Source organism: Carcharodon carcharias, chromosome 12 (assembly GCF_017639515.1).
Source record: "Carcharodon carcharias isolate sCarCar2 chromosome 12, sCarCar2.pri, whole genome shotgun sequence".
Lineage (NCBI taxonomy): Eukaryota > Metazoa > Chordata > Chondrichthyes > Lamniformes > Lamnidae > Carcharodon > Carcharodon carcharias.
Genome location: NC_054478.1, coordinates 123,386,440 through 123,399,258, shown reverse-complemented (window position 1 = coordinate 123,399,258; position 12,819 = coordinate 123,386,440). Strand labels below are relative to the sequence as shown.

At 47.3% G+C, this 12,819-nt stretch overlaps 1 protein-coding gene across 1 annotated transcript in view; it reads right to left on the bottom strand.

The window, feature by feature from the left end:
- Positions 1-7,890: 7,890 nt before the first annotated feature.
- LOC121284727 (insulin-like growth factor 2 mRNA-binding protein 2) overlaps positions 7,891-12,819 on the bottom strand; it is a 59,135-nt gene continuing 54,206 nt past the window's right edge. The window contains exons 2-4 of the mRNA XM_041200278.1: positions 12,028-12,187; positions 10,965-11,078; positions 7,891-8,412 (exon numbers count right to left, since the gene is read on the bottom strand). Coding sequence (XP_041056212.1) covers positions 8,317-8,412; positions 10,965-11,078; positions 12,028-12,187 — 370 coding nt within the window. The 3' untranslated portion in view covers positions 7,891-8,316. The remainder of the gene's footprint in view (positions 8,413-10,964; positions 11,079-12,027; positions 12,188-12,819) is intronic.

Below are 12,819 nucleotides of genomic sequence, written 5' to 3'. Positions count from 1 at the left end.
TACCACATAAAAGGTTGGTTAACAAAATTGAGGCTCATGGAATAGGTGGGCCAGTGTACAAGTGGATAAAAAATTGGCTTAAGGACAGGAAGCAGTGAGTTGTGGTAGACGGTTGTTTTTCAGACTGAAGGATGGTAAACAGCAGTGTTTCCCAAGGCTCAGTGCTAGGACCACTGCGTGACTTGGATTTTGGAACACGGAGTAAAATTTCAAAATGATACCAAACTTGGAGGAATGGAAAACAGTGAGGATGGCATTAATTGCCTGTAAAAGAGCACATGCTATCCGAATGGGCAGACAGGTGGCAGATGGAATTTTATACAGGGAAGTGTGAGGTGATGCAATTTGGCAGAAATGATAGGAAGAGGCAATATAGACTTGATGGCACAGTTCTAATGAGTGTGCAAGAACAGAGGGACCTAGGGGTTCACGTGCATCAACCTTTGAAGATGACAGGAAATACTGAAAGTGGTTAGCAAAGCATATAAGGATCCTGGGCTTCATAAAAGTGCAAAAGCAGGGAAGTTATGCTGAACCCATATAAACCTCTGGTTAGGCCCCAACTAGAGTATCTAGTTCCGGTCACCATACTTTAGAAAAGATGTGAAGGTCCTTGAGAGGGTGCAGAGGAGGTTTACCAGAACGGTTCTTTGGATATGGGGTTTTAGCTACAAGGTTAGGTTGGAAAAGTTGGGTTTGTTCTCCTTAGAACAAAGCAGATTGAGCAGAGATTTGATAGAGGTGTACAAGATTATGACAAGTTTAGATAAGGTAGACAAGGAAAAGCTGTTCCCATGAGCTGATTACGATCCACAGGGAGGCAGTGGTGTAGTGGTTTTGTCACTGGACTAGAGATCCAGGGTAATGCTCTGGGGACCCAAGTTCGAATCCCAACATGTCAGATGGTGGAAATGACCATGAAACCAATGTCATAAAAACCCCCATCTGGTTCACCAATGCCCTACACATGACTCCTGACCCACAGCAATGTGGTTGACTCTTAAATACCCTCTGAAATGGCCTAGCAAGTTGTATAACAAGTTAATAAGGAATGAAGAATGAAACCGGATGGGCCGCTTGGCATCAACTTAGCCACTGGAAACGACAACGGCAAACTCAGCCCTGTCAATCCTGCAAAGTCTTACTTACTAACATCTGGGGGCCTGTGAGCATACCCACAGAATCATACCTTGCAGATAATGTTCCAATCACAACCAGCACCATATCTTGTCCAGCAGAGGTGACGGCACAGTGGTATACAGTCAGGAAGGTGTTGTTCTGCAGGTCCTCAAAATCGACTCTGGACTCCATGAAGTCTCATAGCATCAGGTCACCCTCCTGATCACCACGTACTGCACTCCCCCCTCCCCTCAGCTGATGAGTCAGTACTCCTCCATGTTGAATACCATTTGGAGGAAGCACCAAGGGTGGCAAGGGCACAGAATGTACTCTGGATGGGGGACTGTCCATCACTAAGAGTAGCTTGGTAGCACCACTACTGACTGAGCTTGCCAAGGCCCAAAAGGACATAGCAGCTAGACTGTGTCTGCAGCATGTGGTGAGGGAGCCAACAAGAGGGAAAAGCATACTTGACCTCATCCTCACCAATGTGCCTGCTGCAGATGCACCTGTCCATGACAATATCAGCAGGAGTGACCACTGCACAGTTGTGGAGACGAAGTCCCGTCCTCACACGAAGGATACCCTCCATCATGTTGTGTGGCACTGCCACCATGCTAAATGGAATAGATTTCAAACAAATCTAGCAGCTTAAGACTGGAAATCCATGAGGCGCTGTGGGTCATCAGCAGCAGTAGCAGAACTGTACTCAACCACAATCTGTAACCTCATGGCCCAGCATATTCCCCACTCTACCATTATCACCAAGCCAGGAAATGAACCCTGATCAATGAAGAGTGCTGGAGGGCAAATGAGGAGCAGCACCAGGAATATCTAAAAATGAAGTGGCAACTTGGTGAAGCTACAACTCAGGACTACTTACACGTCAAACAGCGTAAGCAGCATGCAATAGAGAGATAAACGATTCCACAACCAATGGATCAGATCTAAGCTCTGCAATCTTGCTACATCCAGTTGTGAATGGTGGTGCACAATTAAACAACTCGCTCAAGGAGGAGGCTCCACAAATATCCCCATCCTCAATGATGGGGAAGCCCAACACATCAATATTGCAAATGCTTCAGCTTCATCTTTTGCAATCAGCCAAGTAGATGATTCAACTTGGCCTCCTCCCAATGTCCCCAGCATCTTCAGCCAATTCGATTTACTCCACATAATATCAAGAAATGGCTAAAGGCACTGGATACTGCAAAGGTTATGGGCCCCGACAAAATTCTGGCAATAGTACTGAAGACTTGTGCTCCAGAACTTACTGTGCCCTAGCCAAGCTATTCCAGTACAGCTACAACACTGGCATTTATCCGGCTATGTGGAAAATTGTTCAGATATGTCCTGTACACAAAAAGCAAGACAAATCCAACCCGACCAATTACCGCTCCATCAGTCTACTCTCCATCATTAGTAAAGTAATGGAAGGGGTCATCAACAGTGCTATCAAGTGGCACTTGCTTAGGAATAACCTGCCCACTGACTATCAGTTTGGGTTCCACCAGGGTCACTCAACTCCTGGCCTCATTACAGCCTTGGTTCAAACATGGACAAAAGAGTTGAACTCCAGAGGTGAGGTGAGAGTGACTGCCGTTGACATCAAGGCAGCATTTGACCGAGTGTGGCATCAAGGAGCCCTAGCAAAACTGGAGTCAGTGGGAATCGGGGGAAAACTCTCCAGTGGTTGGAGTCATATCCAGCATAAAGGAAGATGGTTGTGGTTGTTGGAGGTCAATCATCTCAGTTCCAGGGCATCACTGCAGGAGTTCCTCAGGGTAATGTCTTAGGCCCAACCATCTTCAGCTGCTTCATCAATGACCTTCCATCATAAGGTCAGAAGTGGGCATGTTCGCTGATGATTGCACAATGTTCAGCACAATTCAAAACAACTCAAATGCTGAAGCAGTCCATGTCCAAATGCAGCAAGACCTGGAGAATATCCAGGCTTGGGCTGACACGTGGCAAGTAACATTCACCTGCTGACTCCCCAAAGCCTGTCCACCATCTACGAGGTACAAGTCAGGAGTGTGAGGGAATACTCTCCACTTACCTGGATGAGTGCAGCTCCAACAACACTTAAGAAGCTCAACGCCATCCATGACAAAGCAGCCCACTTGATTGACACCCCATCCACAAATATTCACTCCCTCCACCACTAACAAACAGTAGCAGCAGTGTACCATCCAGAAGATGCCCTGCAAGAACTCACCAAGGCTCCTTAGACAGCACCTTCCAAACCCACAAACACTACCATCTAGAAGGATAAGCCCAGCAGACACGTAAACACTAACACCTGGAAGTCCCCCTCCAAGCCACGCACCATCCTGATTTGGAAATATATCGCCGTTCCTTCACTGACAAAATCCTGGAACTCACTCCCCAACAGCGCTGTGGTATACCTACAGCACAGGGGCTGCAGCTGTTCAAAAAAACACATCAAGGGCAATTAGGGATGGGCAATAAATGCTGGCCTAGCCAGTGACACCCACATCCCAGGAATGAATAAGAAAAAAAAAATTGTACAAGGATTAGGAGGACTTAGGTTTAAGGTTTTGGGCAACAGGTGCAGGGAGAATGTGAGGAAGAGCTTTTTGTTTTACACAATGAGTGGTAATGACATGGAACTTACTGCCTATGAGGGCAGTGTTTGTGGAAGCAATAAAACAATTGACAATTTCAATAGGAAATTGGATCGGCACTCAAAGGAAATAAACTTGCACAGCTACAGGGACCAGGTAGATATCGGGACTGACTAGATTTTTCTGCATGGAGAGCCGGCACTGACTCAGTGGGCTGAATGGCCTTCTTCTGGGTCGTAAATGACTCTGTCTCCTGGTCCTGCGGTGCAACATGAGCCTAGAGCTTATGGCTCAGAAACAGGGTGTTACCTACTGAACCACAACATCTCTGTAGCAAATGGGTCAGTGAACATGCAGTATGTGCTGGAAGTATTCGGAGCTGCTAGATCACAACATCAATCAACTCTGCCATTTTGGGACTCCACACTCTAGCCACTTAACTTCATATTCAGCTGTGCGAGGTTAAGCATCATGAAGGAACCCCCTCCACTAGTGGTCATCAGCTACTTACAGGTTAGTTGGTGGTTTACTTCTTCTAGATGTTGTTACAATTTGACGTGTGTTGGTGCTTTGCATAATGCTTCAAATTTTAAAGGTCTACAAGGAGGATGTGGCAGGTGCTGAAGGGCGTTCAGCTGACCTCAGGCTTTTGCTCAAACCAGTTGCTCCCAGACATGGGTGCACTAGTTGGCCCTCCTCTTGGAATTGAGAATGACTAGGAGAATCGGCAGAGGCTATGCAGAGCAGGACAAGCTGCTAGAAGGGGGAGCAGGGAAGAAAGGCTCTCAGCAGCAAGTCCTATCTGCCCAGGGTATTCAGGGAGCAATTCTCCTACCTGAACATCAGTGCATCAACATTTCAGGTGTCTGCACTTCACAATGCAGGTTGTTAACGGAAAGCTACCAACTGCTGCAGTCATAACTCCAACCTCATAGCAAGGTCTGTTTTGCCAGTGCCTGTGAAGGTGAACGTTTATGTACCTGTCCCTATTTGGCTTGCCGCGACTGATATTGACAGCATCTCAGTTTGCAGTGCACTGTTGCCTAAGGTCACTGTCTGTAAAGAGAGAACTTTATATCATTTTCTCTTGCCAGAGAGAAGCAGGCAAAGCCACTATGCGGATCTGCAGGCATTGCAGATTTCACTAACATGCGGAGTGTCTTTGACTCCATGCACATTGCTTTGCGGATGCAATCCCTCGTCAACTCCCATCATGTACCTGAACCAAAAGGAATTCCACTCCCTCAATGCCCAGTTGATGTGTGACCATTCCAAGAGAATCATTAGATCAATGCAGCAGTCAAAATGCATTTGTTCCTGTGGCAGTCCCCTGCATCAAATTATTTCAGCCACCATGATAAACCAGTGCGGTTACTCAGCAACAGACTCTCTGCTGATGACTGGGTTAGGACTCTAGTCCACAATCCATGCATATCTGTGCTTGGCAGGCATACAGTGACAGTCACACTGCAGAGCAAAGCATTCGAGTGCTGAAGCAATGATTCCACTATATGGATTGTTCTGGAGGAGCCCTGCAGTACATGGCTAGGCGGGTCTCAACAATTGTGGTTGTGTGCTGCAAGTTGCACAATCTCGCTGTCATGAGGAGACCGCCATTGACACCACTGACCAGCTGAGAAGCTGAGGAACAGAAGCATAGGAGGGAGTGGCAGAAGACAAGAATGAGGACGAGGAAGGGGGAGGGTGGTAGCAGCCTGGACAGCCTCTTTCTGCTCAGGCTGCAAGTGAAAAACTAATTTGAGTGCAATGCCAGTAAACACAACCCCAACTCCCCATTCACCAACAATTCCACACTCCTTCCCTCTGTCACTGACCACCACAATGTCTGCTTGGGCACAATGCAAATATAAAAGTCAACACAAACATTCCAAACCTAGTTCACGAATTGAACCATACTATATAAAAATAAACTCATCACCCTTGCGCATTCCCTTCGTATCCATCTTCCCTGTGCTTTTGCCTGTACTAGTGCGCCCCTGCATTGCTCCTCCAGTGACTGCATCATTGCTGGTGAAAGGCTGCTGACTTTTACTGGGGGAGACTGCAGATGGCCTTGAAGGATTGAGCTTAGAGGCCCCAGCTTCAGGCGGCACCATCACTGTAGACAACAGCTAGGGCACTGGTGGGAGCATGAATGCTGTCTTCCTGAGAGAAGACAGCAGGATTGTGCTCTATGAAGTCACTGCCACTCCCTAGGGGCAGCGTCTCTGCAATTCTAGTTATCTGGTGGGGGGGCAGACAGCTGAGAGCGCCTGCCAGTCCCTTTGAACAATAGCATCCATAGCTATTGATGGCAGTAGTCTCAGCTTCCACGGCAGCACTCAAGATGTTGGGTGGTTGTTGCTTGTGTTACAGTGGAAGCTGAAACATTGGCCAGACACTGCATCATGGTTGGCCACCTGTGCCTTTCTGGAAAGGGCAGACTCCAAGCTCTGCCAAAAGCCCTATGCCAAGATGGCAGCAGACACCACCTTACTCTTCAAGAACGAATGCAAGCTTTATGGCAGGTCTGCTAGAGCACCAACCAAACATTTCAGTGTGTATACTCAATGGCCTTTTTCTGTAGGCTTGCCCCTCAAAGCCCTCGTCCAAATTCTTTGGAACAAACCTCACGTGTAACCTCGGTCTCCGGTGAGCTGACAGCTGTGCTATCATTTCCCCTGGCCTGGATGAAGCCCACTTGTGCCCAGTGTCTCACCACGTGCAGATCCAGTCTTTACACTATTCTATAAAGTAAGCCCAGTGCCGGTATCTGAGCCAGTGACTGAGTGTGTGAAATCATGTGATGGTATCCCTTTATCATCACTGTCTTCTTGCCTTCCCTCCAATAGCTGGACAGGTTGCAGTTTTTTTTTGACATTTAAAATAAAAAGGGACAAGGGTTGGCTTCAGGTGAGGGGCAAGGAGAAAGTAAGTACGTGCTTACATCATCAGCAGTTTCTCAGCCAGAAGAGAGTGAGGGATGAGGGAGAAGTGGGGCTTTAGGAGGAGGATTAGATATGAGGTTACTGTCATCGCCAATGAATTCAGCCCTGCCGCTGACCAAGGCATCAACAATGGCCCTTCCCATGATGGTTAGAACATGCAGGTGCACCTCTAGCTTTCCAGTTCATTCCTGCTGCTTCTAGCTGTGCACCACCTGCAGGACTGAGGGGAGTCAGCCAGTGATCATCGTGCAGTGCAATGTGTTTGGATGATTTGACTGTCATGGCTGAATAGCTACCAGTGTGTGCATGCTGTGAAAAGTGGATGTGAAGCTTGGAGCAATGCTAAGTGTACGTGAGGGAGAGGTCAAGCTATGAATGCTGGATAGAAGTTCTGACTGACAGAGATCATTGATAGGTGATGGGAGTTTGGTGAATTGTGCAGCGTCTGAGATGAGTGCTTCAGATGATAGGATATAGCATTTAAAGAAACATTCTCCGATCTTTACCAATTATCATTAGACATCTGGCGGCATCTGCATCCAGTTTCTGGAGGTTGAACTACTGGGACTGACATCTGCAATCATCAGTTCCTTTCATTTCCTTCTGTGCCTGTCCCCATGAGGATCCTCTCTATCTGCATTTAGAGTTACTGTATTTAGATGGATCCTGGAACAAGGAGAGTGAGCTAGAGTGTTGTGAGAGAAAATAACAGTGAGGAAAAAGGTTGAACATCGCAGAGACAGTATTCCTTTACACAAATAGGCTCTATGACAAATTTGTTTCACCTCATACTGCTAAAGCTCTGGTTGTCTCAGCAAGCAGATGGAGAAATAATTAATTACTCAGAACAGCCATTCCTCTCAGTGCCCACCTCCTCTCTATCTCGATTTCCCCCTGCTCTCTCTCTCATTGTGCCTACCTGTCCCTTTCTCCATTGCCCACCTTTGCTCTCGTAATCCGGCCATCTACCTATCTCCTCAGTGCCCAATCTTTTGGTCCTCTCTCTCTCTCCCTACTTTTGTCTCTCTTGCTCTCAGTGCCCATCTTTCCTTCGCCACCCCCCACTGTGTTCTCTTTCTTCAGTGCCCACCTTCCTCCCCTCTCTCTTTGTGCCACCTTTGTCCCTTCTCTAAACCCACCTTCTGACCACTCCCCCCTTTCTGTACAGCTTTCAAAAAATAAACTTTCGACAAGTGATGATTTCTGGCCTCAAAGATATGATTTAATCTCTCAGGAAAAAAAAAATAGCAAACGAAATGAAACAAAAAAATGCACGTGTTATCTACAAAGCAGTGTTAAACCAGAACTAGTTTCAATTTTATTATAAAAAACCCTATTCACACTACCATGGCCCAAGTGCCTGCTCAATTTCCTGAACGGTCTACAATTCAGCCTAGGTTACCCAACAAAAAGGATCAGAGTAAAGCGAGAGATTCTTCAGACAGACTGTGGGTGGACTGCCGGCAGTCACTGCTTCCTCCATACAAATCCCCTGTCGTATCTGCAGAGCCACAGCCTTTGGTTGGGAAACATCCTTTTTTTTTTTGTTTCATTTGTCTGTCGTTTCTTTGGTTCGTTCCCGGCCTGTCGATCTCTTGTGTCCACGTGTCGGAAGTTCTACATTCGTCAGCTGTTGCTCGCATCCCCAGCTCTGCCTCGCTTCACTTGCTGCGCTGCAAGGTCATGGCTCCTGCCTGCTGCTTTTGTTCCTGCTGCTTGACCTGCTGCACAATCTCTCGAATCTTGCGCTGTGCGGTCTGCAGTGTTGGGGGCGGGGGGGGGGGGGAGGTGGTAAGAGGAGGCATAGAACAGAACATCAGATGCAAAGAAACTGCTGCCTCGGTAGCCTCAACAGCCTTCTGTTAAAATCCAATAGCAGCAAAAGCATCAGTGTGTTCAGGGTCTGATGCAAAACGGACATTCTAAAGTGCATGGGCCTGTGGAAGGAAGCTGGTCCCTATTTAGTACTAGCAGTCTCATTATAAGGGGCTACACAGGGCTAATGGTATTGGGACATGCAAAATGTGGAACTTCATTCATGGGAACGATAGGAAGCCATTCAGCCCCTCCAGCCTGTTCCATCATTCAATTAGATCATGGCAAGTCCATATCTTAACTTCATCTACCTGACCTTGGCTCCATATCCCTTAATACTCGCACCCAACAGAAATTATCAATCTCAGTTTTGAAATTTTCAATTGACCTCCAGCATCACCAGCTTTTTGGGGGAGAGAGTTGCTAACCTTTGTGTGAAGAACTGCGTCCTCACATCACTCCTGAATGGTCTGGTTGTAATTTTAAGGTTGTGGCCCTTGATATGGACCACAACACCGTCCCCCCCACCCCCAACGGGGGCGATTTCTCTCCGTTAGCCTTATCAAATCCTTTATTCATAAATACCGTAATCAGATCAGCCGTTAATCTTCCGAATTCAAGGAACCCAATGGGCCTAATGGCCTCCTCCTTTGCTGTAAATGACTCTCCGAATATAAGCCAAATCTCTGCAACCTGTTCTTGTTTTTTAAACCATTTCAGCCCCAACTTCATTCTGCTGAGTCTATGATGCACCTTCTCAAAGGCCAATATCACCTTCCTGAGATGTGGCTCTCACAATTGAACACTGTGCTCAAAAAGAGTGTCAAACCAGAGCTCTGTATAACTCGAACAGAACTTCAACCCCTTTGTATTCCAGCCCTCGAATAAAGGCCTATGTTGCATTAATATTTTTAATGACTCTTGTACTTGACCATTAGATCTTAAGTAATTTCTGCACCTGAAACCCTAAATCTCTCTGCTCTTTCACAGTTTCTAGCTTCCCACCACTTAGAAAATACTCATCTCTTGTTTTTAAATCCAAGGTGAATGACCATACACTTTTCCCACATTGGGCTAAGCTGTGGAAAATGAAGTTCACTAAATCTATCCATGTCCATTGACAACTTTCTGCTCTGTCTACATGATTTACTGTGTCACCCTAATTTGGTGTCAGCGAACTTAGAAATGTGGCTCTCAACACTTCACCCAAATCGTTGATAAATAATAGTGAAAAGCTGACACCATATTCACACCTGCCAACTGGAGTACATACACGTTATCTCTACTCTCTAACTCCAAACTCCGAAAGAATTCCCTATCCTCTGTACCTAAACTGTGCTGTACAAAGTCTGTGACTGTCTTATACTGGGCGCCTGTCATGATCCATGTTCCACTCGCCAGCACAAATATCGCTCAATATTGTTGAGTCCTTTTTAGAGGTGGGGGGGGGATAGAGAAAGAGCTGGAGAGACACAGCTGTGTAGGAGTGACTGGCCTAGCAAGCAGTCAGATGCTGAATTACCTATCAAACTAAAACATACATCAAACCATTTGGGATACACTCAACATATTAATTAATACAAAGACGACATAAAAGGAAACGCAAAGGACTCCAGCTTTCATGTGGGGCCTACGGTTTGGACTCATAGGGCAATGGATTAGGGCTGTCATTAGGACATTGATTGACACATGGACTGGTTTTGGAGGTGACCAATTTTTTTCCAGTCATTATGGGCACCCTCAGTACTTCAGTGAAGTATCAGCGTGGGTTATACACTCAAAACTCAGAAATGTTGCACTGTCAGAGGTGACATCTTTCAAATGAGACATAAACTGAGGACTCTGTATGTGCTCTCAGGTGGATACAGAAGATTCCATGGCACCAAATTTAAGAAGAGCAGGGAGTTCTCCCTGATGTTCTGGCCAATGTTTATCCCTCCACTACACTTCAAAGAACATTCATTAGGCTGTAAAGTGGTAAGGGACTGACCGTGGTAAGGGACTGACCGTCACAATGTAAACACACTGCACTCCACAGGACTGAACGTTACACAGTGTAAACACACACTGCACTCCATGGGACCGACCATCGCACAGTGTAAACACACTGTATCTCACTGGACTGAATGTCACACAGTGCAAACATATACTGTGTGTTAATTGTACATTAATTTTGTTCAATTGTAGACAAGTGATGGGCATGAACTGGGGCTTCATTTGTGCCCCAATAAATAGGAACAGACTGAAACTATGGTCGATTGGGATGGGAGATATATGCCTGTAATGTGCATCTCTGTAAACAAATGTTTATAGAATTGTGTGAAGATTGATCTAGCTGTCTAATTCACCACCTGGCTTTTTGGAGTATATCTCTGTACCCCACGTGATGAGTCATCATCCTTCACAAAGGGACACCTACTGTGCCCCACTGACCCTCGGATGTCCATTGCTGTGAGACATAATGTGATGGCTATGAAAGGTCAGTACAGCCTACCTGACTGGCGAAGAAATGACCAACGATTTTCACGATGACCTCATCATTGTCGTCTGGCGTCTGGTCCCGTGGAACGATCACCTCGGCACTCGTGATATTCTGCAGCTCATTCACCTGAAAAGCAGAATTCGGACGTGAGGGGGCAGTGTGAGCGCAGGCAGACAGAGTGCCAAACTCAGACAGAGTGCCAAACTCAGCCAGGCACCAGCATAAATCAGTGGGAACTATTGCCAGAAAAGAAGTGACCCAAACTGTAAAAACAATCTCAAGATGGTGAAATTTGCCAGCTTGCTTGTGTGTGGGAGTGTTCACAGGAGATGATGTTTGGCTGGCCAGAGAAAGGTCAGGCATGGCCAACTGACCACATAGTTCACATCGCCATGGACAGGCCATGAGGAACTGGCTGTTGAGCAGTGCATGTCTCCGAGATTCGGACCCATTGTCAAGCCTCCACCATCATCTGCTTCCAAAGTAACTTGGTTTTGAGCATCTTCCATCCGTTATCCAGTGGGCTGAATGGTCACTCTATCAACACCTCAAGGGAAAAGGAGCAAAGCGAAGAACTGCCCACTCCCCCATATCATCCACCCCACTAAGTTTTCACCTAGGTCTGTTAGGAAAAAAAAATCGCAAGATTTCAACATCAAGGTATCAGTAATAATTAGGATGGATGCACTCTTAACCTGGACAAAGTGACGCTGCTCTCAGCATCTGTCAGAGTAGGTTATCTGCAGGGACTTGATGTGGCCACATGAGGTCAGTATGTGCACACTGTTTCCCCATGACAGTTGGCACATGGAAATGCTTTTGGTTTTCCAGTCGGTTTGTTTATTTCGTCTGAGATCTTCTAGTTTATGCTAACAAACTTAATCCACGGCGTGCCACTCACGGAAGTGAACCCAGCAAGGATTCGCCGATTTGGGGGAGCAGGGGAGGAGTTGGCCGAACAACACGAGTGGAGATTCAGCTGGGGTTAAAAGTGACTGTGGGTAAGCAGGCGATATATGACAGTCCATCGCAGACCAGTCACAAGGCGGCTTTGGGGTCAGACTCCACAACTTACCGTCTTGCCGCCTTTGCCGATAACCCTCCCGGCAGCGGAGGATGGGACCTTTATGTTCGCCTCGAGCTTCACCTCCTCCTTCGGATTAAAGAAATTTTCCTCTTTCAGCTTTCCGTAGATCCGTCCTTGGGCCTGAAGCAAGAAAACAATAAAATAAGAACTAAATCAAGCAGGCAACACGTGGTGGAACCACCACATGGGTCCTGTCACTGAGCCCAACCTCGACGTTACTTCAATGTTACCCACAGGTCAATCCTGGATGCTGTGTCGCAGAAAACTCACGCACGTCAGCACTTATTTTACTGACTTGGGTCAAACTCCTGAGTCATACAGGCAGCAATGTGTGTGAGAGAGAGAGAGAGAGAGAGAGAGAGAGAGAGGCATGGAGTGGGAGAGAGAGGGGGACACGCAGAGAGAGAGAGAAAGGGTGCAGGGAAAGAGAGGGAGGGGGCAAGGAGAGAGAGCGAGAGGGGCAGAGGGAGAGAGACAGAGGTGCAGAGGGAGAGAGAGGGGGCAGAGGGAGAGAGAAAGGGGCAGAGAGAGAGAGAGAGGGGCAGAGGGAGGGAGAGAGAGGGGCAGAGAGAGAGAGGGGCAGAGAGAGAGAGAGAGGGGCAGAGAGAGAGAGAGAGGGGCAGAGGGAGAGAGAGAGGGGGGCAGGGAGAGAGAGGGGCAGAGGGAGGGAGAGAGAGAGAGGGGCAGAGAGAGAGAGAGGGGCAGAGAGAGAGAGAGAGAGGGGCAGAGAGAGAGAGGGGCAGAGGGAGAGAGAGAGAGGGGCAGAGGGAGAGAGAGAGA